Source organism: Pseudophryne corroboree, chromosome 9 (genome assembly GCF_028390025.1).
Source record: "Pseudophryne corroboree isolate aPseCor3 chromosome 9, aPseCor3.hap2, whole genome shotgun sequence".
Classification (NCBI taxonomy): domain Eukaryota; kingdom Metazoa; phylum Chordata; class Amphibia; order Anura; family Myobatrachidae; genus Pseudophryne; species Pseudophryne corroboree.
In genome coordinates this window covers 1,960,472-1,985,495 of record NC_086452.1, presented here as the reverse complement: position 1 = coordinate 1,985,495, position 25,024 = coordinate 1,960,472, and the positions used below count along the sequence as shown (strand labels likewise).

The 25,024-nt window shown below is 51.1% G+C and overlaps 2 protein-coding genes across 4 annotated transcripts in view; one reads left to right on the top strand and one right to left on the bottom strand.

Moving 5' to 3' along the window:
• PRPF38A (pre-mRNA processing factor 38A) overlaps positions 1 to 6,659 on the bottom strand; it is a 68,533-nt gene extending 61,874 nt beyond the window's left edge. Inside the window, exons 1-3 of the mRNA XM_063938887.1 lie at positions 6,461 to 6,659; positions 4,827 to 4,986; positions 4,564 to 4,685 (exon numbers count right to left, since the gene is read on the bottom strand). Of these exons, the coding sequence (XP_063794957.1) occupies positions 4,564 to 4,685; positions 4,827 to 4,986; positions 6,461 to 6,590 (412 nt within the window). The 5' untranslated portion in view covers positions 6,591 to 6,659. The remainder of the gene's footprint in view (positions 1 to 4,563; positions 4,686 to 4,826; positions 4,987 to 6,460) is intronic.
• The window catches only part of ORC1 (origin recognition complex subunit 1), a 384,523-nt gene continuing 366,145 nt past the window's right edge, over positions 6,647 to 25,024 (top strand). For 2 of the 3 annotated variants that reach the window (XM_063938885.1, XM_063938886.1), the window contains exon 1: positions 6,647 to 6,782. The gene's annotated coding sequence lies outside the window, so the exon portion shown is untranslated. The remainder of the gene's footprint in view (positions 6,783 to 25,024) is intronic. The other variant, XM_063938884.1, reaches the window with a different exon arrangement.

Below are 25,024 nucleotides of genomic sequence, written 5' to 3'. Positions count from 1 at the left end.
CTTCCCTGTCAGTAATCATACGTGTACACCTGTCCATCCACCTCCTCTCTATAGACCGCAGAACCTTCTTCCCTGTCAGTAATCATACGTGTACACCTGTCCGTCCACCTCCTCTCTATAGACTGTAGAACCTTCTTCCCTGTCAGTAATCATACGTGTACACCTGTCCATCCACCTCCTCTCTATAGACTGCAGAACCTTCTTCCCTGTCAGCAATCATACGTGTATACCTGTCCATCCACCTCCTCTCTATAGACTGTAGAACCTTCTTCCCTGCCAGTAATCATACGTGTACACCTGTCCGTCCACCTCCTCTCTATAGACCGCAGAACCTTCTTCCCTGTCAGCAATCATACGTGTATACCTGTCCATCCACCTCTTCTCTATAGACTGTAGAACCTTCTTCCCTGCCAGTAATCATACGTGTATACCTGTCCGTACACCTCCCCTCTATAGACTGCAGAACCTTCTTCCCTGTCAGCAATCATACGTGTATACCTGTCCGTCCACCTCCTCTCTATAGATTGCAGAACCTTCTTCCCTGTCAGTAATCATACGTGTACACCTGTCCATCCACCTCCTCTCTATAGACCGCAGAACCTTCTTCCCTGTCAGCAATCATACGTGTACACCTGTCCGTACACCTCCTCTCTATAGACTGTAGAACCTTCTTCCCTGTCAGCAATCATACGTGTACACCTGTCCATCCACCTCCTCTATAGACTGCAGAACCTTCTTCCCTGTCAGTAATCATACGTGTACACCTGTCCGTCCACCTCCTCTCTATAGACTGCAGAACCTTCTTCCCTGCTAGCAATCATACGTGTATACCTGTCCATCCACCTCCTCTCTATAGACTGTAGAACCTTCTTCCCTGTCAGTAATCATACGTGTACACCAGTCCGTCCACCTCCTCTCTATAGACCGCGGAACCTTCTTCCCTGTCAGCAATCATACGTGTACACCTGTCCGTCCACCTCCTCTCTATAGACCGCAGAACCTTCTTCCCTGTCAGCAATCATACGTGTACACCTGTCCGTCCACCTCCTCTCTATAGACCGCAGAACCTTCTTCCCTGTCAGCAATCATACGTGTATACCTGTCCGTCCACCTCCTCTCTATAGACCGCAGAACCTTCTTCCCTGCCAGCAATCGTACGTGTACACCCGTCCGGTGGCCTGGGAGAGAGGAGGTGGACGGACAGGTGTACACGTATGATTGCTGACAGGGTAGAAGGTTCTGCAGTCTATAGAGATGAGAAACCGGTGGCCTGGGAGAGAGGAGGTGGACGGTTTCTCCTCTATAGACTGCAGAACCTTCTTCCCTGTCAGTAATCATACGTGTACATCTGTCCGTCCACCTCCTCTCTATAGACCGCAGAACCTTCTTCCCTGTCAGTAATCATACGTGTACACCCGTCCATCCACCTCCTCTCTATAGACTGTAGAACCTTCTTCCCTGTCAGTAATCATACGTGTATACCTGTCCGTCCACCTCCTCTCTATAGACTGCAGAACCTTCTACCCTGTCAGCAATCATACGTGTACACCTGTCCGTCCACCTCCTCTCTATAGACTGCAGAACCTTCTACCCTGTCAGTAATCATACATGTACACCTGTCCGTCCACCTCCCCTCTATAGACTGCAGAACCTTCTTTCCTGTCAGCAATCATACATGTACACCTGTCCGTCCACCTCCCCTCTATAGACCACAGAACCTTCTTCCCTGTCAGTAATCATACGTGTATACCTGTCCGTCCACCTCCTCTCTATAGACTGCAGAACCTTCTTCCCTGTCAGTAATCATACGTGTACACCCGTCCATCCACCTCCTCTATAGACTGTAGAACCTTCTTCCCTGTCAGTGATCATACGTGTACACCCGTCCATCCACCTCCTCTCTATAGACTGTAGAACCTTCTTCCCTGTCAGTAATCATACGTGTATACCTGTCCGTCCACCTCCTCTCTATAGACCGCAGAACCTTCTTCCCTGTCAGCAATCATACGTGTATACCTGTCCGTCCACCTCCTCTCTATAGACCGCAGAACCTTCTTCCCTGTCAGTAATCATACGTGTACACCTGTCCATCCACCTCCTCTCTATAGACCGCAGAACCTTCTTCCCTGTCAGCAATCATACATGTACACCTGTCCATCCACCTCCTCTCTATAGACTGTAGAACCATCTTCCCTGTCAGCAATCATACGTGTACACCTGTCCGTCCACCTCCTCTATAGACCGCAGAACCTTCTTCCCTGTCAGCAATCATACGTGTACACCTGTCCATCCACCTCCTCTCTATAGACCGCAGAACCTTCTTCCCTGTCAGCAATCATACGTGTACACCTGTCCGTCCACCTCCTCTCTATAGACTGTAGAACCTTCTTCCCTGTCAGTAATCATACGTGTATACCTGTCCGTCCACCTCCTCTCTATAGACTGCAGAACCTTCTTCCCTGTCAGCAATCATACGTGTATACCTGTCCGTCCACCTCCCCTCTATAGACTGCAGAACCTTCTTCCCTGTCAGCAATCATACGTGTACACCTGTCCGTCCACCTCCCCTCTATAGACTGCAGAACCTTCTTCCCTGTCAGCAATCATACGTGTACACCTGTCCATCCACCTCCTCTCTATAGACCGCAGAACCTTCTTCCCTGTCAGCAATCATACGTGTACACCTGTCCGTCCACCTCCTCTCTATAGACCGCAGAACCTTCTACCCTGTCAGCAATCATACGTGTACACCTGTCCATCCACCTCCTCTCTATAGACCGCAGAACCTTCTTCCCTGTCAGTAATCATACGTGTACACCTGTCCATCCACCTCCTCTCTATAGACCGCAGAACCTTCTTCCCTGTCAGCAATCATACGTGTATACCTGTCCGTCCACCTCCTCTCTATAGACCGCAGAACCTTCTTCCCTGTCAGCAATCATATGTGTACACCTGTCCATCCACCTCCTCTCTATAGACCGCAGAACCTTCTACCCTGTCAGCAATCATACGTGTACACCTGTCCGTCCACCTCTTCTCTATAGACTGCAGAACCTTCTACCCTGTCAGCAATCATACGTGTACACCTGTCCGTCCACCTCCTCTCTATAGACTGCAGAACCTTCTACCCTGTCAGTAATCATACATGTACACCTGTCCGTCCACCTCCCCTCTATAGACTGCAGAACCTTCTTTCCTGTCAGCAATCATACATGTACACCTGTCCGTCCACCTCCCCTCTATAGACCACAGAACCTTCTTCCCTGTCAGTAATCATACGTGTACACCTGTCCATCCACCTCCTCTCTATAGACCACAGAACCTTCTTCCCTGTCAGTAATCATACGTGTACACCTGTCCGTCCACCTCCTCTCTATAGACCGCAGAACCTTCTTCCCTGTCAGCAATCATACGTGTATACCTGTCCGTCCACCTCCTCTCTATAGACCGCAGAACCTTCTTCCCTGTCAGCAATCATACGTGTACACCTGTCCATCCACCTCCTCTCTATAGACCGCAGAACCTTCTACCCTGTCAGCAATCATACGTGTACACCTGTCCATCCACCTCCTCTCTATAGACCGCAGAACCTTCTTCCCTGTCAGTAATCATACGTGTACACCTGTCCGTCCACCTCCTCTCTATAGACTGTAGAACCTTCTTCCCTGCCAGCAATCATACATGTACACCCATCCATCTCCTCTCTATAGACTGCAGAACCTTCTTCCCTGTCAGTAATCATACATGTACACCTGTCCGTCCACCTCCCCCTCTATAGACTGCAGAACCTTCTTCCCTGTCAGCAATCATACGTGTACACCTGTCCATCCACCTCCTCTCTATAGACTGCAGAACCTTCTTCCCTGTCAGCAATCATACATGTACACCTGTCCATCCACCTCCTCTCTATAGACTGTAGAACCATCTTCCCTGTCAGCAATCATACGTGTACACCTGTCCGTCCACCTCCTCTATAGACTGCAGAACCTTCTTCCCTGTCAGCAATCATACGTGTACACCTGTCCATCCACCTCCTCTCTATAGACCGCAGAACCTTCTTCCCTGTCAGCAATCATACGTGTACACCTGTCCGTCCACCTCCTCTCTATAGACTGCAGAACCTTCTTCCCAGTGCTCCTGAGCCTCAGCTTCCAGCGTACATCCGTCTCCCAGTCTCCTATATTCCCTCCAGTGACTCTGAGCCGCTCTCCCTGCTCGTGGGCTCAGGCTCATGGATTGCAGATTGCTCCTTACACCCACATGGGACATATTACAGTTTGCCTCTGGCCTTAGTGTCCCCCTCCCCCAGTATACACACCAATGATACGCTGAGTCACCAGAAGATACAAAACCATGGTGCTAAAGGAGATAAGACTGCAACGCACAAATAAGAGACGAGGAACATGGTGAAGGAGAAGAGGATTATGGGAAGGAGAAGAAAACCTGATATTAGACATTCTCCTACAGCAAGTTTATGAATACATTTATAGATACATTTCCTAATACTTACGTTACACAAGATACACACGAATGATTTCATATACTAGATAATAGATCATTTACCTCCATTCCTGTTCTGAGTTTTGATTTTCCGATAATCATTATAGAGGGGCTCCAGGTACTTGTAGCAGTCACTGGCGGTGCCGGTCAGACGCATGTACAAAGCTCCCAGCGCACGGACATACCTGTCACAGAGAACAGAACGAGTACAGACTCACACGGTGCATACAATTGTCCCATCAGTGAGGGTAGGAAGGGTCCGTTCTGAACCCGGTACGGCACGGCACAATGTTACACTTCATCACACCCATCCAGCTATCACTCACTTGAAGTCTTCATTCTTTATAAACTCCACAATGATGTCTTTCTCCGGCTGAATCTGCAGCATTTTCAGTGCCAGACACAAGAAAGGAGTGGGCTTTATATTTCCTCCATAAACACCCCCAATAAATTTCAGCTCCATGGCCTTATCAACAACCAGCTCGGCTAAAGAATGAGAAAATGCGCAAAAGATGCGTCAGTGTGTACGAGACTGTGACACAGGTGACAACACACAGTACCACCCTCACCCCCTGCTAGCATGGTTACAACACACATTTGTATAAAAGGATCCGTGGTACTCACTGCTAAATCTGTTTCCCTGCATTAATCTGGGGTACACTGCCTGCCATAGGGTCTAGCGTAAGAACATCAAATGAAACTTGTTTGCAGATAGAACCTCCCATCTATACATCTAATCAGCCGCTAACTAGCCAATAGGATAACCCTAAAGCCGCCATTCACTACAGACTCCTGCAGCAGATCATACCACTGGGACGATTGTCTAAATGATGAAACAATGTTGCAGCGGACTCAGACCCCCCCCCCCCCCCCCCGGTACTGCCCCCTCCTCCTCTCCCCCCCCGGCACTGCCCCGTCCTCCTCCTCTCCCCCCCGGGCACTGCCCCGTCCTCCTCCTCGCCCCCCCGGGCACTGCCCCGTCCTCCTCCTCGCCCCCCCGGGCACTGCCCCGTCCTCCTCCTCGCCCCCCCCGGGCACTGCCCCCGTCCTCCTCCTCGCCCCCCCGGGCACTGCCCCGTCCTCCTCCTCGCCCCCCCGGGCACTGCCCCGTCCTCCTCCTCTCCCCCCCCGGGCACTGCCCCCGTCTCCTCCTCTCCCCCCCGGGCACTGCCCCGTCCTCCTCCTCTGCCCCCTCTCTCCCCCGGCACTGCCCCCCCCCTCTCCCCGGCACTGCCCCTCCATCCCCCGGGCACTGCCCCATCCTCCTCTTCTCCCCCCCGGGCACTGCCCCGTCTCCTCCTCTCTCCCCCGGGCACATGCACCGTCTCCTCCTCCTCTCCCCCTGGGCACTGCCCCGTCCTCCTCCTCTCCCCCCTGGGCACTGCCCCGTCCTCCTCCTCTCCCCCCTGGGCACTGCCCCGTCCTCCTCCTCTCCCCCTGGGCACTGCCCCGTCCTCCTCCCTCTGCCCCCTCTCTCCCCCGGCACTGCCCCTCCATCCCCCGGGCACTGCCCCGTCCTCCTCTTCTCCCCCCCGGACACTGCACCGTCTCCTCCTCCTCTCTCCCCTGCCACTGCCCCGTCCCTCCTCCCTCTCCCCCCCGGCCACTGCCCCCGTCCTCCTCTCTCTCCCCACGGGCATTGCCCCGTCTCCTCCTCCTCCTCCTCTCCCCCGGCACTGCCCCGTCTCCTCCTCCTCTCTCCCCGGCACTGCCCCGTCCTCCTCCTCTGCCCCCTCTCTCCCCCGGCACTGCCCCTCCATCCCCCGGGCACTGCCCCGTCCTCCTCTTCTCCCCCCCGGGCACTGCCCCGTCTCCTCCTCCTCTCTCCCCCGGCACTGCCCCGTCCTCCACCTCTCCCCCCCGGCTACTGCCCCGTCCTCCACCTCTCCCCCCCAAGCACTGCCCTCGTCCTCCACCTCTCCCCCCCGGGCACTGCCCCGTCCTCCCCGCTGCCAGTCACCGGTCAGGCCGAAGCACTCCTCCTTCCAGTACTTGGACTCATAGATGCGGGTGCGAATGATTTTCTCCACCAGATACTGCGGGTTGGTGCCGTGTACACTGTGAGCATCCTTCACCGTGCGGTTCGCCATCTCCCCGCTTCCTGCCGGAACGAGCGACGCGGCTGTAACGCGTCATCATCCGGCGCCGGCGTCACTTCCGGTACTCCAGCCGTGTGACGTCAGTTTGGCGGGAAAATTCTATCTGGTCGCTGACAGGAAGCGGCTGTCACCTAGGAGGAGGACCGGGAGCGCGCAGCACCGGAGCCGGGAGACCGCCGCTGTGTAAGCGCCGAGTGTGTGTGTGGCTCTATGTACTACAAGTCCCCAGCATGTGCTGAAATCTGTCCGGGCTGTGACTCACCCCCCCCATCTACTGCACTCACATTACCAGAGACACCCCCCCATCTACTGCACTCACACTACCAGAGACACCCCCCCCATCTACTGCACTCACACTACCAGAGACACCCCCCCATCTACTGCACTCACATTACCAGAGACACCCCCCCCATCTACTGCACTCACACTACCAGAGACACCCCCCCCCCATCTACTGCACTCGCATTACCAGAGACACCCCCCCATCTACTGCACTCACATTACCAGAGACACCCCCCCCATTCTACTGCACTCACATTACCAGAGACACCCCCACCATCTACTGCACTCACATTACCAGAGACACCCCCCATCTACTGCACTCACATTACCAGAGACACCCCCCCATCTACTGCACTCACACTACCAGAGACACCCCCCCATCTACTGCACTCACATTACCAGACACCCCCCCCATCTACTGCACTCACATTACCAGAGACACCCCCCCCATCTACTGCACTCACACTACCAGAGACACCCCCCCCCATCTACTGCACTCACATTACCAGAGACACCCCCCCATCTACTGCACTCACATTACCAGAGACACCCCCCCATCTACTGCACTCACACTACCAGAGACACCCCCCCCATCTACTGCACTCACATTACCAGAGACACCCCCCATCTACTGCACTCACATTACCAGAGACACCCCCCCCATCTACTGCACTCACATTGCCAGAGTCACCCCCCCATCTACTGCACTCACATTACCAGAGACACCCCCATCTACTGCACTCACATTACCAGAGACACCCCCCATCAACTGCACTCACACTACCAGAGACACCCCCCCCATCTACTGCACTCACATTACCAGAGACACCCCCCCATCTACTGCACTCACATGGCCAGAGACACCCCCCCCATCTACTGCACTCACCATTACCAGAGACACCCCCCCATCTACTGCACTCACACTACCAGAGACACACCCCATCAACTGCACTCACACTACCAGAGACACCCCCCCATCTACTGCACTCACATTACCAGACACACCCCCCATCTACTGCACTCACATTACCAGAGACACCCCCCATCTACTGCACTCACACTACCAGAGACTCCCCCCCATCTACTGCACTCACATTACCAGAGACACCCCCCCATCTACTGCAACTCACTACCAGAGACACCCCCCCAACTACTGCACTCACATTACCAGAGACACCCCCCATCTACTGCACTCACATTACAGAGACATCCCCCCATCTACTGCACTCACATTACCAGAGACCCCCCCATCTACTGCACTCACATTACCAGAGACACCCCCATCTACTGCACTCACATTACCAGAGACACCCCCCCATCTACTGCACTCACATTACCAGAGACACCCCCCCATCTACTGCACTCACATTACCAGAGACCCCCCATCTACTGCACTCACATTACCAGAGACCCCCCCCATCTACTGCACTCACACTAACAGAGACACCCCATCTACTGCACTTACATACAGACCCCCCATCTACTGCACTCTACATTACCAGAGACTCCCCCCCATCTACTGCAACTCACACTACCAGAGACTCCCCCCCATCTACTGCACTCAACATTACCAGAGACACCCCCCCATCTACTGCACTCACATTACCAGAGACACCCCCCCATCTACTGCACTCACATTACCAGAGACACCCCCCATCTACTGCACTCACACTACCAGAGACACCCCCCATCTACTGCACTCACACTACCAGAGACACCCCCCATCCTACTGCACTCACATTACCAGAGACACCCCCCCATCCTACTGCACTCACATTACCAGAGACACCCCCATCTACTGCACTCATATTACCAGAGACACCCCCATCTACTGCACTCACACTTACCAGACACACCCCCATCTACTGCACTCACCTACCAGACACCCCCATCTACTGCACTCACACTACCAGAGACACCCCCCCATCTACTGCACTCACATTACCAGAGACACCCCCCCATCTACTGCACTCACAATACCAGAGACTAACCCCCCCATCTTCTGCACTCACATTACCAGAGACACCCCCCATCTACTGCACTCACACTACCAGAGACACCCCCATCTACTGCACTCACACTACCAGAGACACCCCCATCTACTGCACTCACACTACCAGAGACACCCCCATCTACTGCACTCACACTACCAGAGACACCCCCATCTACTGCACTCACACTACCAGAGACACCCCCATCTACTGCACTCACACTACCAGAGACACCCCCATCTACTGCACTCACACTACCAGAGACACCCCCATCTACTGCACTCACACTACCAGAGACACCCCCATCTACTGCACTCACACTACCAGAGACACCCCCATCTACTGCACTCACATTACCGGAGACACCCCCCCCCCATCTACTGCACTCACATTACCGGAGACACCCCCCCCCATCTACTGCACTCACATTACCGGAGACACCCCCCCCCATCTACTGCACTCACATTACCTGAGAGACACCCCCCCATCTACTGCACTCACATTACCGGAGACACCCCCCCATCTACTGCACTCACATTACCGGAGACACCCCCCCCATCTACTGCACTCACATTACCAGAGACACCCCCATCTACTGCACTCACATTACCAGAGACACCCCCCCCATCTACTGCACTCACATTACCCAGAGACACCCCCCATCTACTGCACTCACATTACCAAGAGACCCCCCCATCTACTGCACTCACACTACCAGAGACCCCCCCATCTACTGCACTCACATTACCAGAGACCCCCCATCTACTGCACTCACACTACCAGAGACACCCCCATCTACTGCACTCACATTACCAGAGACGACACCCCCATCTACTGCACTCACATTACCAGAGACACCCCCCATTTACTGCACTCACATTACCAGAGACACCCCCATCTACTGCACTCACATTACCAGAGACACCCCCATCTACTGCACTCACATTACCAGAGACAACCCCCATCTACTGCACTCACATTACCAGAGACACCCCCATCTACTGCACTCACATTACCAGAGACACCCCCATCTACTGCACTCACATTACCAGAGACACCCCCCATCTACTGCACTAACATTACCATAGACACCCCCCCCCCCATCTACTGCACTCACACTACCAGAGACACCCCCCCCCCATCTACTGCACTCACATTACCAGAGACACCCCCCATCTACTGCATTCACATTACCAGAGACACCCCATCTACTGCACTCACACTACCAGAGACACCCCCATCTACTGCACTCACATTACCAGAGACCCCCCCCCCATCTACTGCACTCACATTACCAGAGACCCCCATCTACTGCACTCACACTACCAGAGACACCCCCCCCATCTACTGCACTCACACTACCAGAGACACCCCCCCATCTACTGTACTCACACTACCAGAGACACCCCCCCATCTACTGCACTCACATTACCAGATACACCCCCCCCATCTACTGCACTCACATTACCAGAGACACCCCCCATCTACTGCACTCACATTACCAGAGACACCCCCCCATCTACTGCACTCACACTACCAGAGACAGCCCCCCATCTACTGCACTCACATTACCAGAGACACCCCCCATCTACTGCACTCACATTACCAGAGACACCCCCCATCTACTGCACTCACATTACCAGAGACACCCCCCATCTACTGCACTCACATTACCAGAGACGACACCCCCATCTACTGCACTCACATTACCAGAGACGACACCCCCATCTACTGCACTCACATTACCAGAACGACACCCCCATCTACTGCACTCACATTACCAGAGACGACACCCCCATCTACTGCACTCACATTACCAGAGACACCCCATCTACTGCACTCACATTACCAGAGACACCCCCCCATCTACTGCACTCACACTACCAGAGACACCCCCCCCATCTACTGCACTCACAATACCAGAGACTCACCCCCCATCTACTGCACTCACATTACCAGAGACCCCCCCCCATCTGCTGTACTCATATTACCAGAGACACCCCCCCCATCTGCTGCACTCACATTACCAGAGACACCCCCCCCATCTACTGCACTCACATTACCAGAGACTCACCCCCCCATCTACTGCACTCACATTACCAGAGACCCCCATCTGCTGCACTCACACTACCAGACACCCCCCCATCTGCTGCACTCTCACTACCAGACACCCCCCATCTACTGCACTCACATTACCAGAGACACCCCCCCATCTACTGCACTCACATTACCAGAGACACCCCCCATCTACTGCACTCACATTACCAGAGACACCCCCCCGTCTGCTGCACTCACATTACCAGAGACTCACCCCCCCCATCTACTGCACTCACAATACCAGAGACTCACCCCCCCCCCCCATCTACTGCACTCACATTACCAGAGACTCACCCCCCCATCTACTGCACTCGCATTACCAGAGACTCACCCCCCCATCTGCTGCACTCGCATTACCAGAGACCCCCCCATCTGCTGCACTCACTACCAGAGACACCCCCCATCTACTGCACTCGCATTACCAGAGACACCCCCCATCTACTGCACTCGCATTACCAGAGACACCCCCCATCTACTGCACTCGCATTACCAGAGACACCCTCATCTACTGCACTCGCATTACCAGAAACTCACCCCCCCATCTACTGCACTCACACTACCAGAGACTCACCCCCCCATCTACTGCACTCACACTACCAGAGACCCCCCATCTACTGCACTCACACTACCAGACACCCCCCATCTACTGCACTCACATTACCAGAACCCCCCCCCATCTACTGCACTCACATTACCAGAAACCCCCCATCTACTGCACTCACACTACCAGAGACTCACCCCCCATCTACTGCACTCACACTACCAGAGACCCCCCCATTTGCTGCACTCACACTACCAGAGACTCAACCCCCCATCTGCTGCACTCACATTACCAGACTCACCCCCCATCTGCTGCACTCACATTACCAGACTCACCCCCCATCTACTGCACTCACATTACCAGAGACTCACCCCCCCCATCTACTGTACTCACACTACCAGAGACTCATCCTTTCCCCTTCTGCTGCACTCACATCTCAAGCGCCCCCCAGAGGATCCAGCCAAAGCTGTGGCCCTACAAAAGTCAGTACATACCTTACGAGAAATGGGAGTAATTATCCCTGTACCTCCAAAACACAGGAGCAGGGGTTTTACTCCACCCTGTCTCTAGTTCAGGAACCCAACGGGTCACATCGACTTATTTGAAACCTCCGGTCTCTGAACAAATACATTCATGTTCCCAAGTTTTGTAGGGAAACTCTCAGTTGTATAGTTCTAGCATTGTAACCACACTGGACATCCAGGATGCGGACCTGTGCCAGCTTATCAGCAATACCTCCGGATTGCTATTCTCAAACAATATTTCCTATTTCGGGCACTGCCTTTTGGTTTGTCTACGGCTCCAGGGTCTTCACCAAAATGATGGCGGTTATGGCAGCAGAACTCCATCTGCAGGGAATCCGAATCCTGCCCTACCTGGACGATTTCCTTATTCTGGCGCAATCTGCAGACACCCTGTGCGCTCATTTACAGATAACTGACCACGTATGGATGATCAATCCAAAACAATCATCCCTGATTTCCTCCCAGAGGATGATGCATCTCGGAGCTCTGTGGGATTCACAAAATCAGCGGATCTTTTTCCTCCAGAAAAGAGGGTGTTCATCCTGTGTCCCCGCCCTGGGCCCGAACACCGCCCCAATACCTGTGTGGAGGTGCCCCTGTGCTATTCTGGGATCCGTTCATCCCTCTCCCGCTGCAGCCGGACGGTTCCTGTGTGCAGGGCTCCTGGGCCTGCTAGGTCACGTGGAGCTTTGCCGCCGCCTTGTATGCTGTACGCTTCCTGCATCTGTATCTGCTGTTTTCCCCTGTGCGATACCAAAGCCAGGGAGGCTCCGGTGAGCGTTCCTCCTGCCTGTGCCCGGGTACGTGTCCGCGGGGTCTCCTGCGGTGCTGACACGTGTCCCGCCGCCGCTCTCCTGCGGCTCCAGCCTTTGACCTCCGGCTCCCTTATTCGCCTCCCGGACTGTGCTGCTGGGGAAGAGGTGCACAGCAAAGGTGGGCTGTTTATGTCTGTGTGCCCTCTCTACATTATCAGTGCGGCCCTGCTCCGCTTTGCTTCACATTGTGACTGAGAACTACACTGTATTAACCCCTGGAGGGCCTACTTGTTGCTCTGTCTCAGTACCCCACACCCTGGGATCCCCTGGGGCGCGGATGGGCAGGCTGCTATAGGGCATGTTCACACACAATACATGCTGCATGCGACTCCTGTGCTGAGGATTACCCTGCTGTGGCTCACCTTCCGGGACACGCAGCGACTGGAGGCTTCTGATATATCTGCATTCACAGGCAATCCCTGGTCAGTTTTGATATGCTACACCTACTCACAGGCAGCGACTGGACAGTTTTGATATGCTACACCTACTCACAGGCAGCGACTGGACAGTTTTGATATACTGCATTTCTCTGATTCCCGCCATCAGTAGGCTATGATGGTTAGACAGCACCAGAACACTGTGGCCACTGCAAAATTAGAGAAATATGCCAGGAACCCTCCGGCGCGGCCCCAACGTGGGGAGGAGGCACAATCTGCCTTGTCTCACCACCGTCGCCTTCCAATAGCTCCTCATCCGTGGAAGCTACGGACGCTGCCTTACAGAAAGTACTGAAAGCGGTCACTGCCAGCGAAACCCGCTTGGCTGACAGGATCGGTCAGGTCCAGGCGGACCTCTTCATTATACACCAAGACCTTCAGGGGGTGCAGGAGAGGGTTGGTGAAGTTGAAACGTGCATTTCCATGCTGGAAGATACGGTGTCACCGATCGGTAGACGTACCACTGTTCTGGAGTCCCAAATGACGGAGGTGCACAAGAAGATGACGGATATGGAGGGGAGATTGCGGCGGAACAATGTCCGCTTCGTCGGCCTGCCTGAGAAAGAGGAGGGTGCCTCCCCCGAAAAATTTCTTGGACGCTGGCTGTTGGATGCGTTTGGAGCGGAGGAGTTTACATCACACTTTGCAGTGGAGCGCGCTCATAGAGTCCCGATGCATCCGCTACCTCTGGGGTCACCCCCCCATACATTTATTGCCAAGCTCCTTCATTATTGTGTTAGGGATGTGATTTTGAAACTGGCCCGCACTCAGGGTCCTCTCAAGTGGAACGGATCTCCGATTTCAGTTTTTCCGGATTTTGCTATTGACATTCAAAAAGACAGAGCTCAGTTTGTCCCTGTGAAACGCAGGCTGCGAGAACTGAATATCCCCTACGCTATGCTCTTCCCGTCTAAACTGCGGATGGTTTCAGACGGAGAGACTAAATTCTTCATGGCTCCCCGCGAAGCATCAGTGTGGCTGGACAGACGCTTTCCGGCTCGGCGGGCGTTAGCCGCTGATTGAACTCCTGCACTCAGTTCCTCTACTAGCAAGTATACTTGCTGGCCTTGATGGCATTCCATCAGAATTGTGTAAGAAACACGCTAAATTTTTTGCCCCACAATTGCTTACCTTATTCAACACACTCTTTGCCCAAAACATGCTTCCCCCGTCTATGGTGGAGGCATTAGTCATAGTGATTCCTAAGCCAGATAAAGACCCCAAGAGGGTTGAATCATACCGTCCTATTTCCCTACTGCCCACGGATATTAAAATCCTAGCCAAGGTTCTGGCCTCCAGACTCAATCGGGTTATAACCCAAATCATTCACCCTGACCAAACGGGCTTTAAGCCTGGTAAGTCCACTGCTGTTAATTTAAGACGCCTGTTCACTCATTTCCAGGTTTCTCGGGGGGAGGCCTGCTCTGCCGTTATAGCCTCCTTAGATGCCGCAAAGGCCTTCGACTCGGTGGAGTGGGCCTTCCTATGGGAAGCTATGAGTAGATTTGGCCTGGGCCCTAACTTTATCAGCTATGTTAAGTTATTATATTTCCTGCCCATGGCCAGAGTCTCCGTGAACGGGTATGTGTCGCACTCCTTCCCCCTGTCTAGGGGAACGAGGCAAGGCTGCCCTCTGTCCCCAACCCTGTTCGCCATTGCGATTGAGCCTTTGGCATGTGTAATTAGAGCTACTCAAGACATTGTGGGTATTAGAGTGGGCGCACGAGAGGACAGGATAGCACTATACGCTGTTGATCTGCTATTATTTGTTGATGGTTGTTTCCTCTATGCCTAAACGCATCAATTTGATAACTACCTATGGCCGCTACTCTGGGCTCAAAATTAACTGGAATAAGTCCACCATTACTCCACTTAGGGGTCCAGTCCCGCTAGCCCCATTGATCAATACCACGCTCAAATGGGTAGATTCTTTCAAATACCTGGGCGTATGGGTGTCGAATGATCCCTCTACCTACGTTTCTCTTAATATTATGCCGCAGATTGTGTATCTTCGCTCGAAGGTCAAGGTTTGGGGGACTTTGCCTTTGACGGTTACTGGTAGGGTCAACTTGGTGAAAATGGTGTATTTGCCTAAGCTTCTTTACGTCCTCCAGCAGTCCCCTGTATATTGGCTTAAAAGTATTCAGACAGATTGATAGTCTGCTATCCTCCCTGATCTGGGCCAGCAGGAGAGCACGGTTGAGGCTTGATATTTTGTCCAGACCAAGATTGCTGGGATGCTTGGCTCTCCCTATCTTTAAATTCTATTACTACGCTGTGCAGTTGGCACACATATGGGAATGGGTGTCTGACTCTGATACCCTCACTATACCCTCACAAATGCTTCTACAGGAGTACCCTAATGGCACTCCCTTACAAATGCTTCTCTGTGGGAACTTTAGATTGTCCAAGATCCCTATAATAAAACAGGCCATTCTTGTATGGAAACGAGTACATGTTGTTTTATTGGCCCAAGGTATAGACCCAGATACTCCGTTGGACAATGTCCTTGGTTTCCCGGAATTGGCCTCTCTGCAACCTGGCGTGGCGTGGGGGAGATGGGGTGTGACATGCCTGGGACACTTGTATAATGGTGATATATTGAAATCCTTCCAGCAGCTCCCACAGGACTACGATATACCCTCTTCCTATTTCTACCGTTACCTGCAATTGAGACATGCGATTAATGCACAGTTTCCCGATACCCCTCCAATGATTATCGACTCCCCAGTCAAGTCCCTTTTACAGAACCTGGGGAATAGACGTTTGGTATCCAATATCTATACAACTATACTTCGGCCTCACTACTCTGACCCGCTGTCCCTTCTTAGGAATAAGTGGCAATCTGATCTGGGTTCCGGCCCTAATGAGATATGGGAGGGTGCTCTAGGCTCTCCACGACTACCACCACCAGTAGATATCAACAAGTCCAGCTGTTTATTCTACACAGAGTATATATGACACCAGTACGATTATGCCGCATAGGAGGTACTCACTCCCCCAGATGCCCTAAATGTGACAATTTTAGATGCATATTTCCTGCACACTCTCTGGCTTTGCCCCAAGATAGCTATATTCTGGTCTGGTGTTATTAACGCCCTGGTATTCCATCATCTGTGTGCTCCCAGGTGACATGTGTGCTATCCGCTAATGAGGAGGACGCTCTAGATCCCTCACCCAGACGTTATGTAATTAATCTTTGTGGCTTGGCCAAGGTGTGTATTGCCAGAATCTGGTTGGCCAAAGAGGCTCCCACGTTACAGTCATGGGTTTCGCTTGTTAATGATACGGCCGCTCACGAGAAATATGTATATTTAGCCAGGAAAGCAGGGAAAAAATATCAAGACCTGTGGGGTAGATGGCTTGACTCCCCGCAATCACTGAACCGGAGTGTTTGAGCACTTGCCACTGTGTGTCCAAGACCTAGATGTGTAGAGGATTAAGACGTACCGGGGGGTTTGAATGAGACTATCGAAAGTAGATTTGCACCGAGAGAGTTGCCTCTCCTTCTTGTGTGATGTTCCCTGGCGCCCGCGACCAACCACTCCTCTGCCTGTATTTAATGCTGTGTGTCATGTTTCATTGATATAGGCGATTCTATGTAATGTGCCTGAATACTGTATGCTGACCCGTGACACTTCTTAGAATTTATAGATATATGCTTTGGAACTTAAACCTGCACATCTCTAATGTTATGATTGGAAATTGCTGGAGATGGGAATCTGCGTATTCCATAAGTTTAGGAAATGTTTATGTTTTAGTGTTTTATCTTTGTTTATTTGAAAAAAGGAAAAACAATAATTTATGAATTTTAAAAAGGAAAGAGTGTGACATTGCAAGCGCGAGTGTGCAGGCTTTTAGCCAATCAGAGTCTCCATAGACTTGGCAATGCAGGTTCTGGGATCCATGGTCTCTGCCTTCAGTATAGTGGAATATGCCCAATTCCACTCCAGGCCCCTTCAGCTACATATTCTGTCCAGATGGACAACCTCATAAAACTCAAACGATTCTCTCCCCAGAGGTTCGGCTTTCCCTAATCTGGTGGCTGCACACAGCCCACCTAGACAAAGGCCTGGATATTGGACTGGGTAATCCTGTAGACGAATGCCAGCCTTTGAGGTTGGGGGGCAATAACGCGTCACCACTCTTTCCAGGAACAGTGGTCTTACTCAGTCTGTTGCTTATCAATGTACTGGAACTATCCCCAATATTAGGACCCTCACACTTTCAGGGTGTCCAGAATCCTTGCTTTTCTCTAACGTCCTAAGTGGATGCTGGGGACTCCGTCAGGACCATGGGGAATAGCGGCTCCGCAGGAGACAGGGCACAAAAATAAAGCTTTAGGATTAGGTGGTGTGTACTGGCTCCTCCCCCTATGACCCCCCTCCAAGCCTCAGTTAGGTTTTTGTGCCCGTCCAAGCAGGGTGCAATCTTGGTGGCTCTCCTAAAGAGCTGCTTAGAACAAGTTTTTAGGTTTTTTATTTTCAGTGAGTCCTGCTGGCAACAGGCTCACTGCATCGAGGGACTTAGGGGAGAGAATTTCAACTCACTTGCGTGCAGGATGGATTGGATTCTTAGGCTACTGGACACCATTAGCTCCAGAGGGAGTCGGAACACAGGTCTCACCCTGGGGTTCGTCCCGGAGCCGCGCCGCCGACCCCCCTTACAGATGCTGAAGATTGAAGGTCCGGAAACAGGCGGCAGAAGGCTCTTCAGTCTTCATGAAGGTAGCGCACAGCACTGCAGCTGTGCGCCATTGTTGTCACACACTTCACACCAAGCGGTCACGGAGGGTGCAGGGCGCTGCTGGGGGCGCCCTGGGCAGCAATATTTAATACCTTTATGGCAAAAGAATACATCACATATAGCCATTGAGGCTATATGTATGTATTTAACCCATGCCAGATATCTAAAACTCCGGGAGAAAAGCCCGCCGAAATAGGGGGCGGGGCTTATTCTCCTCAGCACACAGCGCCATTTTCCTGCTCAGCTCCGCTGTGAGGAAGGCTCCCAGGACTCTCCCCTGCACTGCACTACAGAAACAGGGTAAAACAGAGAGGGGGGGCATTGTTTGGCGATATTTTGATATATTTAAGCTGCTATAAGGAACAACACTTATATAAGGTTGTTCCCATATATATTATAGCGCTTGGGTGTGTGCTGGCAAACTCTCCCTCTGTCTCCCCAAAGGGCTAGTGGGGTCCTGTCTTCGATAAGAGCATTCCCTGTGTGTCTGCTGTGTGTCGGTACGTGTGTGTCGACATGTATGAGGACGATGTTGGTGTGGAGGCAGGGCAATTGCCGATAATGGTGATGTCACCCCCCAGGGAGTCGACACCGGAATGGATGGCTTTGTTTATGGAATTACGTGATAATGTCAGCACATTACAAAAATCAGTTGACAACAAACACATTGATTCCTGCGCTAATTAATTATACAAATGATATGGCTCAGAGTTTGCTTGACTCAATAAAAATAAAACAAGAGGATAATTTAATATATAAGATTCTTTTTTATTTTTATCACACATGCATACATGTATGTTAAGAATTAATTATGAATAAATTAATTAGACCGGTCTAAATAAAACATTAATCAAAAAAAGCAAAAAACAGAACATAATAATTAGATAATAATAAGCTAAAGGAGGTGGATCATAAGTAAACTACTGTGCACAGAAAAATCAATAAAATTGGTAAAAATCAGTCCATATGTAGGAACGTGCAGATAATTTGACCAGCTATAAATTGCAACAGTGTCTCGTTGTGTTTTGTAGTGTTAGACACTCTTCATCAAATTGCCACTCAGCCAAAATGCAATAGGTAAGTGCAACAAACGCTCCACAACGGAGCTTTAATATGATTCGCACCTGAAGCTGACATGCGGAACAGGAAAATAATATATGAGACGGTCTCGGGCTGCGGGAGGGCGCTTCACTGGCGCCTGATGTATTATTATTGTTAATTACCCCGACTTCCAGGCTCTGTGAGTCCACGTCTCCGGGTGCCGTATGCAGACACCTACGTCCCGTTGGTGAGCACACACTCACCGTTGATTCTCCCGGTGATGCCGCTGAAGCCCGACTCTATGAGGAAGCCCCCATAAGAGGAGCGAAACGCGTCAGGGAAGCAGCTTATTTGGACCTTTTTGCACCAGCTAAATTGCACTTTTACAGCACATCATTTCCAGCGACATTATCTGGAGAATCAATGGTGAACGTGTGAGTACCACCAAAACGCAGGTGTCTGCATACGGCACCCGGAGACGCGGACTCACAGAGCCTGGAAGTCGGGCTTCAGCGGCATCACCGGGAGAATCAACGGTGAGTGTGTGCTCACCAACGGGACGTAGGTGTCTGCATACGGCACCCGGAGACGTGGACTCACAGAGCCTGGAAGTCGGGGTAATTAACAATAATAATACATCAGGCGCCAGTGAAGCGCCCTCCCGCAGCCCGAGACCGTCTCATATATTATTTTCCTGTTCCGCATGTCAGCTTCAGGTGCGAATCATATTAAAGCTCCGTTGTGGAGCGTTTGTTGCACTTACCTATTGCATTTTGGCTGAGTGGCAATTTGATGAAGAGTGTCTAACACTACAAAACACAACGAGACACTGTTGCAATTTATAGCTGGTCAAATTATCTGCACGTTCCTACATATGGACTGATTTTTACCAATTTTATTGATTTTTCTGTGCACAGTAGTTTACTTATGATCCACCTCCTTTAGCTTATTATTATCTAATTATTATGTTCTGTTTTTTGCTTTTTTTGATTAATGTTTTATTTAGACCGGTCTAATTAATTTATTCATAATTAATTCTTAACATACATGTATGCATGTGTGATAAAAATAAAAAAGAATCTTATATATTAAATTATCCTCTTGTTTTATTTTTATTGAGTCAAGCAAACTCTGAGCCATATCATTTGTATAATTAATTAGCGCAGGAATCAATGTGTTTGTTGTTTCTAAGTCACCGGAGACTTTAAAGTGCCGGTTTCTCTCTTTTTGACTTGATTTACCCCAAGTCATTTTTTCTTGCAGCTTGAATATATATTGTATTGTTTCAAATATCGATACTAAATACTATAGTAGCACAATCATTATAGTTGGGTTGTGATATATTAGCGCCTGGTTAATTTTTGCATGAAAAATCAGTTGACGACATGAGACGGCCGGCAAACCAGTTAGTACCTGCCCAGGCGTCTCAGACACCGTCAGGGGCTGTAAAGCGCCCTTTACCTCAGTCGGTCGACACAGACCCAGACACAGACACTGAATCTAGTGTCGACGGTGATGAAACAAACGTATTTTCAAGTAGGGCCACACGTTATATGATCACGGCAATGAAGGAGGCTTTGCATATCTCTGATACTACAAGTACCACAAAAAGGGGTATTATGTGGGGGGTGAAAAAACTACCTGTAGTTTTTCCTGAATCAGAGGAATTAAATGATGTATGTGATGAAGCGTGGGTTAACCCAGATAGAAAAGTGCTAATTTCAAAAAAGTTATTAGCATTATACCCTTTCCCGCCAGAGGTTAGGGCGCGCTGGGAAACACCCCCTAGGGTGGATAAGGCGCTCACACGCTTATCAAAACAAGTGGCGTTACCGTCTCCTGATACGGCCGCCCTCAGGGATCCAGCTGATAGGAGACTGGAAACTACCCTAAAAAGTATATACACACATACTGGTGTTATACTGCGACCAGCCATCGCCTCAGCCTGGATGTGCAGTGCTGGGGTCGTCTGGTTGGATTCCCTGACTGAAAATATTGATACCCTGGATAGGGACAGTATTTTATTGACTATAGAGCAATTAAAGGATGCTTTCCTTTATATGCGAGATGCTCAGAGAGATATTTGCACTCTGGCATCGAGAGTAAATGCGATGTCCATATCTGCCAGAAGGAGTTTATGGACGCGACAGTGGTCAGGTGATGCGGATTCCAAACGACATATGGAAGTATTGCCGTATAAAGGGGAGGAATTATTTGGCGTCGGTCTATCGGATCTGGTGGCCACGGCAACTGCCGGAAAATCCACCTTTCTCTAACGTCCTAAGTGGATGCTGGGACTCCGTAAGGACCATGGGGAATAGCGGCTCCGCAGGAGACAGGGCACAAAATAAAAGCTTGAGATATCAGGTGGTGTGCACTGGCTCCTCCCCCTATGACCCTCCTCCAAGCCAGTTAGATTTTTGTGCCCGGCCGAGAAGGGTGCAAACTAGGTAGCTCTCCAGAGCTGCTTAGAATAAAAGTTTAGTTAGGTTTTTTTATTTTCAGTGAGTCCTGCTGGCAACAGGCTCACTGCATCGTGGGACTAAGGGGAGAAGAAGCGAACTCACCTGAGTGCAGAGTGGATTGGGCTTCTTAGGCTACTGGACGTTAGCTCCAGAGGGACGATCACAGGTTCAGCCTGGATGGGTCACCGGAGCCGCGCCGCCGTCCCCCTTACAGAGCCAGAAGAGACGAAGGTCCGGTGAAAGCGGCGGCAGAAGACATCCTGTCTTCAAGACTAAGGTAGCGCACAGCACCGCAGCTGTGCGCCATTGCTCTCAGCACACTTCACACTCCGGTCACTGAGGGTGCAGGGCGCTGGGGGGGAGCGCCCTGAGACGCAATATAACACACACATATACCTTAGCTGGCAAAAGGAATACATCACATATAGCTCCAGGGCTATATGGATGTATTTTTCCCCCTGCCATTTTACACAAAAAAGCGGGAGTTAAGGACGTCGTGAAGGGGCGGGGCCTATCTCCTCAGCACACTGGCGCCATTATTCCTTCACAGCTCCGCTGGAAGGACGGCTCCCTGATTCTCCCCTGCAGTACTGCATCTGATTCAGGGTAAAAAAGAGAAGGGGGGGCATTTTGGCAGCAAATAACTAGATTAACAGCAGCTATAAGGGATTAACACTTATATAAGGTTATCCCTGTACATATATAGCGCTGGGTGTGTGCTGGCAGACTCTCCCTCTGTCTCTCCAAAGGGCTAAGTAGGGTCCTGTCCTCTATCAGAGCATTCCCGGTATGTGTGCTGTGTGTCGGTACGCGTGTGTCGACATGTATGAGGAGGAAAATGAGGTGGAGGCGGAGCAGTTGCCTGTGTTAGTGATGTCACCCCCTAGGGAGTCGACACCTGACTGGATGATTGTGTTTAAGCAATTAAGTGATAATGTCAGCAATTTACAAAAAACTGTTGACGACATGAGAAAGCCGGCAAATCAATTAGTGCCTGTTCAGGCGTCTCAGACACCCTCAGGGGCCCTAAAACGGCCGCTACCTCAGTGGGTCGACACGGATCCAGATCCAGATACTGAATCTAGTGTCGACGGTGACGAGACAAACGTAATGTCCAGTAGGGCCACACGTTACATGATCACGGCAATGAAAGAGGCATTGAACCTTTCTGACACTACAAATACCTCAAAGGCGGGTATTATGTGGGGTGTGAAAAAACTGCCAATAGTTTTTCCTGAGTCTGAGGAAATAAATGAGGTGTGTGATAAAGCGTGGGTTTCCCCCGATAAAAAACAGCTAATTTCTAATAAGTTATTAGCACTATACCCTTTCCCGCCAGAGGTTAGGGCACGGTGGGAAACACCCCCTAGGGTAGATAAGGCGCTCACACGTTTATCTAAACAAGTAGCGTTACCGTCCCCTGATACGGCCACCCTCAAAGAACCAGCTGATAGGAGGCTGGAAAATATCCTGAAAAGTATATACACACATACTGGTGTTATACTGCGACCAGCAATCGCATCAGCCTGGATGTGCAGTGCTGGAGTCGCATGGGCGGATTCCCTGACTGAGAATATTGATACCCTGGATAGGGACAATATTCTGTTAACTATAGAACATTTAAAGGATGCATTGCTATATATGCGTGATGCGCAGAGGGATATTTGTACCCTGGCATCAAGAGTAAGCGCAATGTCCATCTCTGCCAGAAGAGCATTATGGACCAGACAGTGGTCAGGGGACGCAGATTCCAAACGGCACATGGAAGTATTGCCGTATAAGGGGGAGGAGTTATTTGGGGCTGGTCTAACAGACCTGGTGGCCACGGCAACGGCTGGAAAATCCACCTTTTTACCCCAGGTTACTTCACATCAACAGAAAAAGACACAGTCTTTTCAAACTCAGTCCTTTCGTTCCCATAAGTACAAGCGAGCAAAAGGTCACTCTTTTCTGCCCAAGGGCAGAGGAAGAGGAAAAAGGCAGCACCATGCAGCCGCTTCCCAGGAGCAGAAGCCCTCCCCTGCTTCTGCCAAGTCTTCAGCATGACGCTGGGGCTTTACAAGCAGACTCAGACACGGTGGGGGCCCGTCTCAAGTATTTCAACGCGCAGTGGGCTCACTCGCAAGTGGATCCCTGGATTCTACAGGTAGTATCACAGGGGTACAAACTGGAATTCGAGGCGTTTCCTCCTCATCGGTTCCTGAAGTCTGCTTTACCAAAGTCTCCCTCCGACAGGGAGGCAGTTCTGGAAGCCATTCACAAGCTGTACTCCCAGCAGGTGATAATCAAGGTACCCCTCTTACAACAGGGGAAGGGGTATTATTCCACACTATTTGTGGTACCGAAGCCGGACGGCTCGGTGAGACCAATATTAAATCTAAAATCTTTGAACACTTACATAAAAAGGTTCAAATTCAAGATGGAGTCACTCAGAGCGGTGATAGCGAACCTGGAAGAGGGGGACTATATGGTGTCGCTGGACATCAAGGATGCTTATCTCCACGTCCCAATATATCCTTCTCACCAAGGGTACCTCAGGTTTGTAGTACAAAACTGTCATTATCAGTTTCAGACGCTGCCGTTTGGATTGTCCACGGCGCCTCGGGTCTTTACCAAGGTAATGGCCGAAATGATGATTCTTCTACGAAGAAAAGGCATCTTAATTATCCCTTACTTGGACGATCTCCTGATAAGGGCAAGAACCAAGGAACAGTTAGAAGTCGGAGTGGCACTATCTCAGGTAGTGCTAAGTCAGCACGGATGGATTCTAAATATTCCAAAATCGCAACTGATTCCAACGACACGTCTACTGTTCTTAGGAATGATTCTGGACACAGTCCAGAAGAAGGTGTTTCTCCCGGAGGAGAAGGCCAGGGAGTTATCCGAGCTAGTCAGGAACCTCCTAAAACCAGGACAGGTCTCAGTGCATCAGTGCACAAGGGTCCTGGGAAAAATGGTGGCTTCTTACGAAGCGATTCCATTCGGAAGATTCCATGCAAGAACTTTTCAGTGGGATCTACTGGGAAAATGGTCCGGATCGCATCTTCAGATGCATCAACGGATAACCCTGTCGCCAAGGACAAGGGTGTCTCTCCTGTGGTGGCTTCAGAGGGCTCATCTACTAGAGGGCCGCAGATTTGGCATTCAGGATTGGATCCTGGTAACCACGGATGCCAGCCTGAGAGGCTGGGGAGCAGTCACACAGGGAAGGAATTTCCAGGGCTTGTGGTCAAGCATGGAAACATCTCTTCATATAAACATTCTAGAACTAGGGGCCATTTACAATGCCTTAATTCAAGCAAAACCTCTGCTTCAGGGTCAGGCGGTGTTGATCCAGTCGGACAACATCACGTCAGTCGCCCACATAAACAGACAGGGCGGCACGAGAAGCAGGAGGGCAATGGCAGAAACTGCAAGGATTCTTCGCTGGGCGGAAAATCATGTGATAGCACTGTCAGCAGTGTTCATTCCGGGAGTGGACAACTG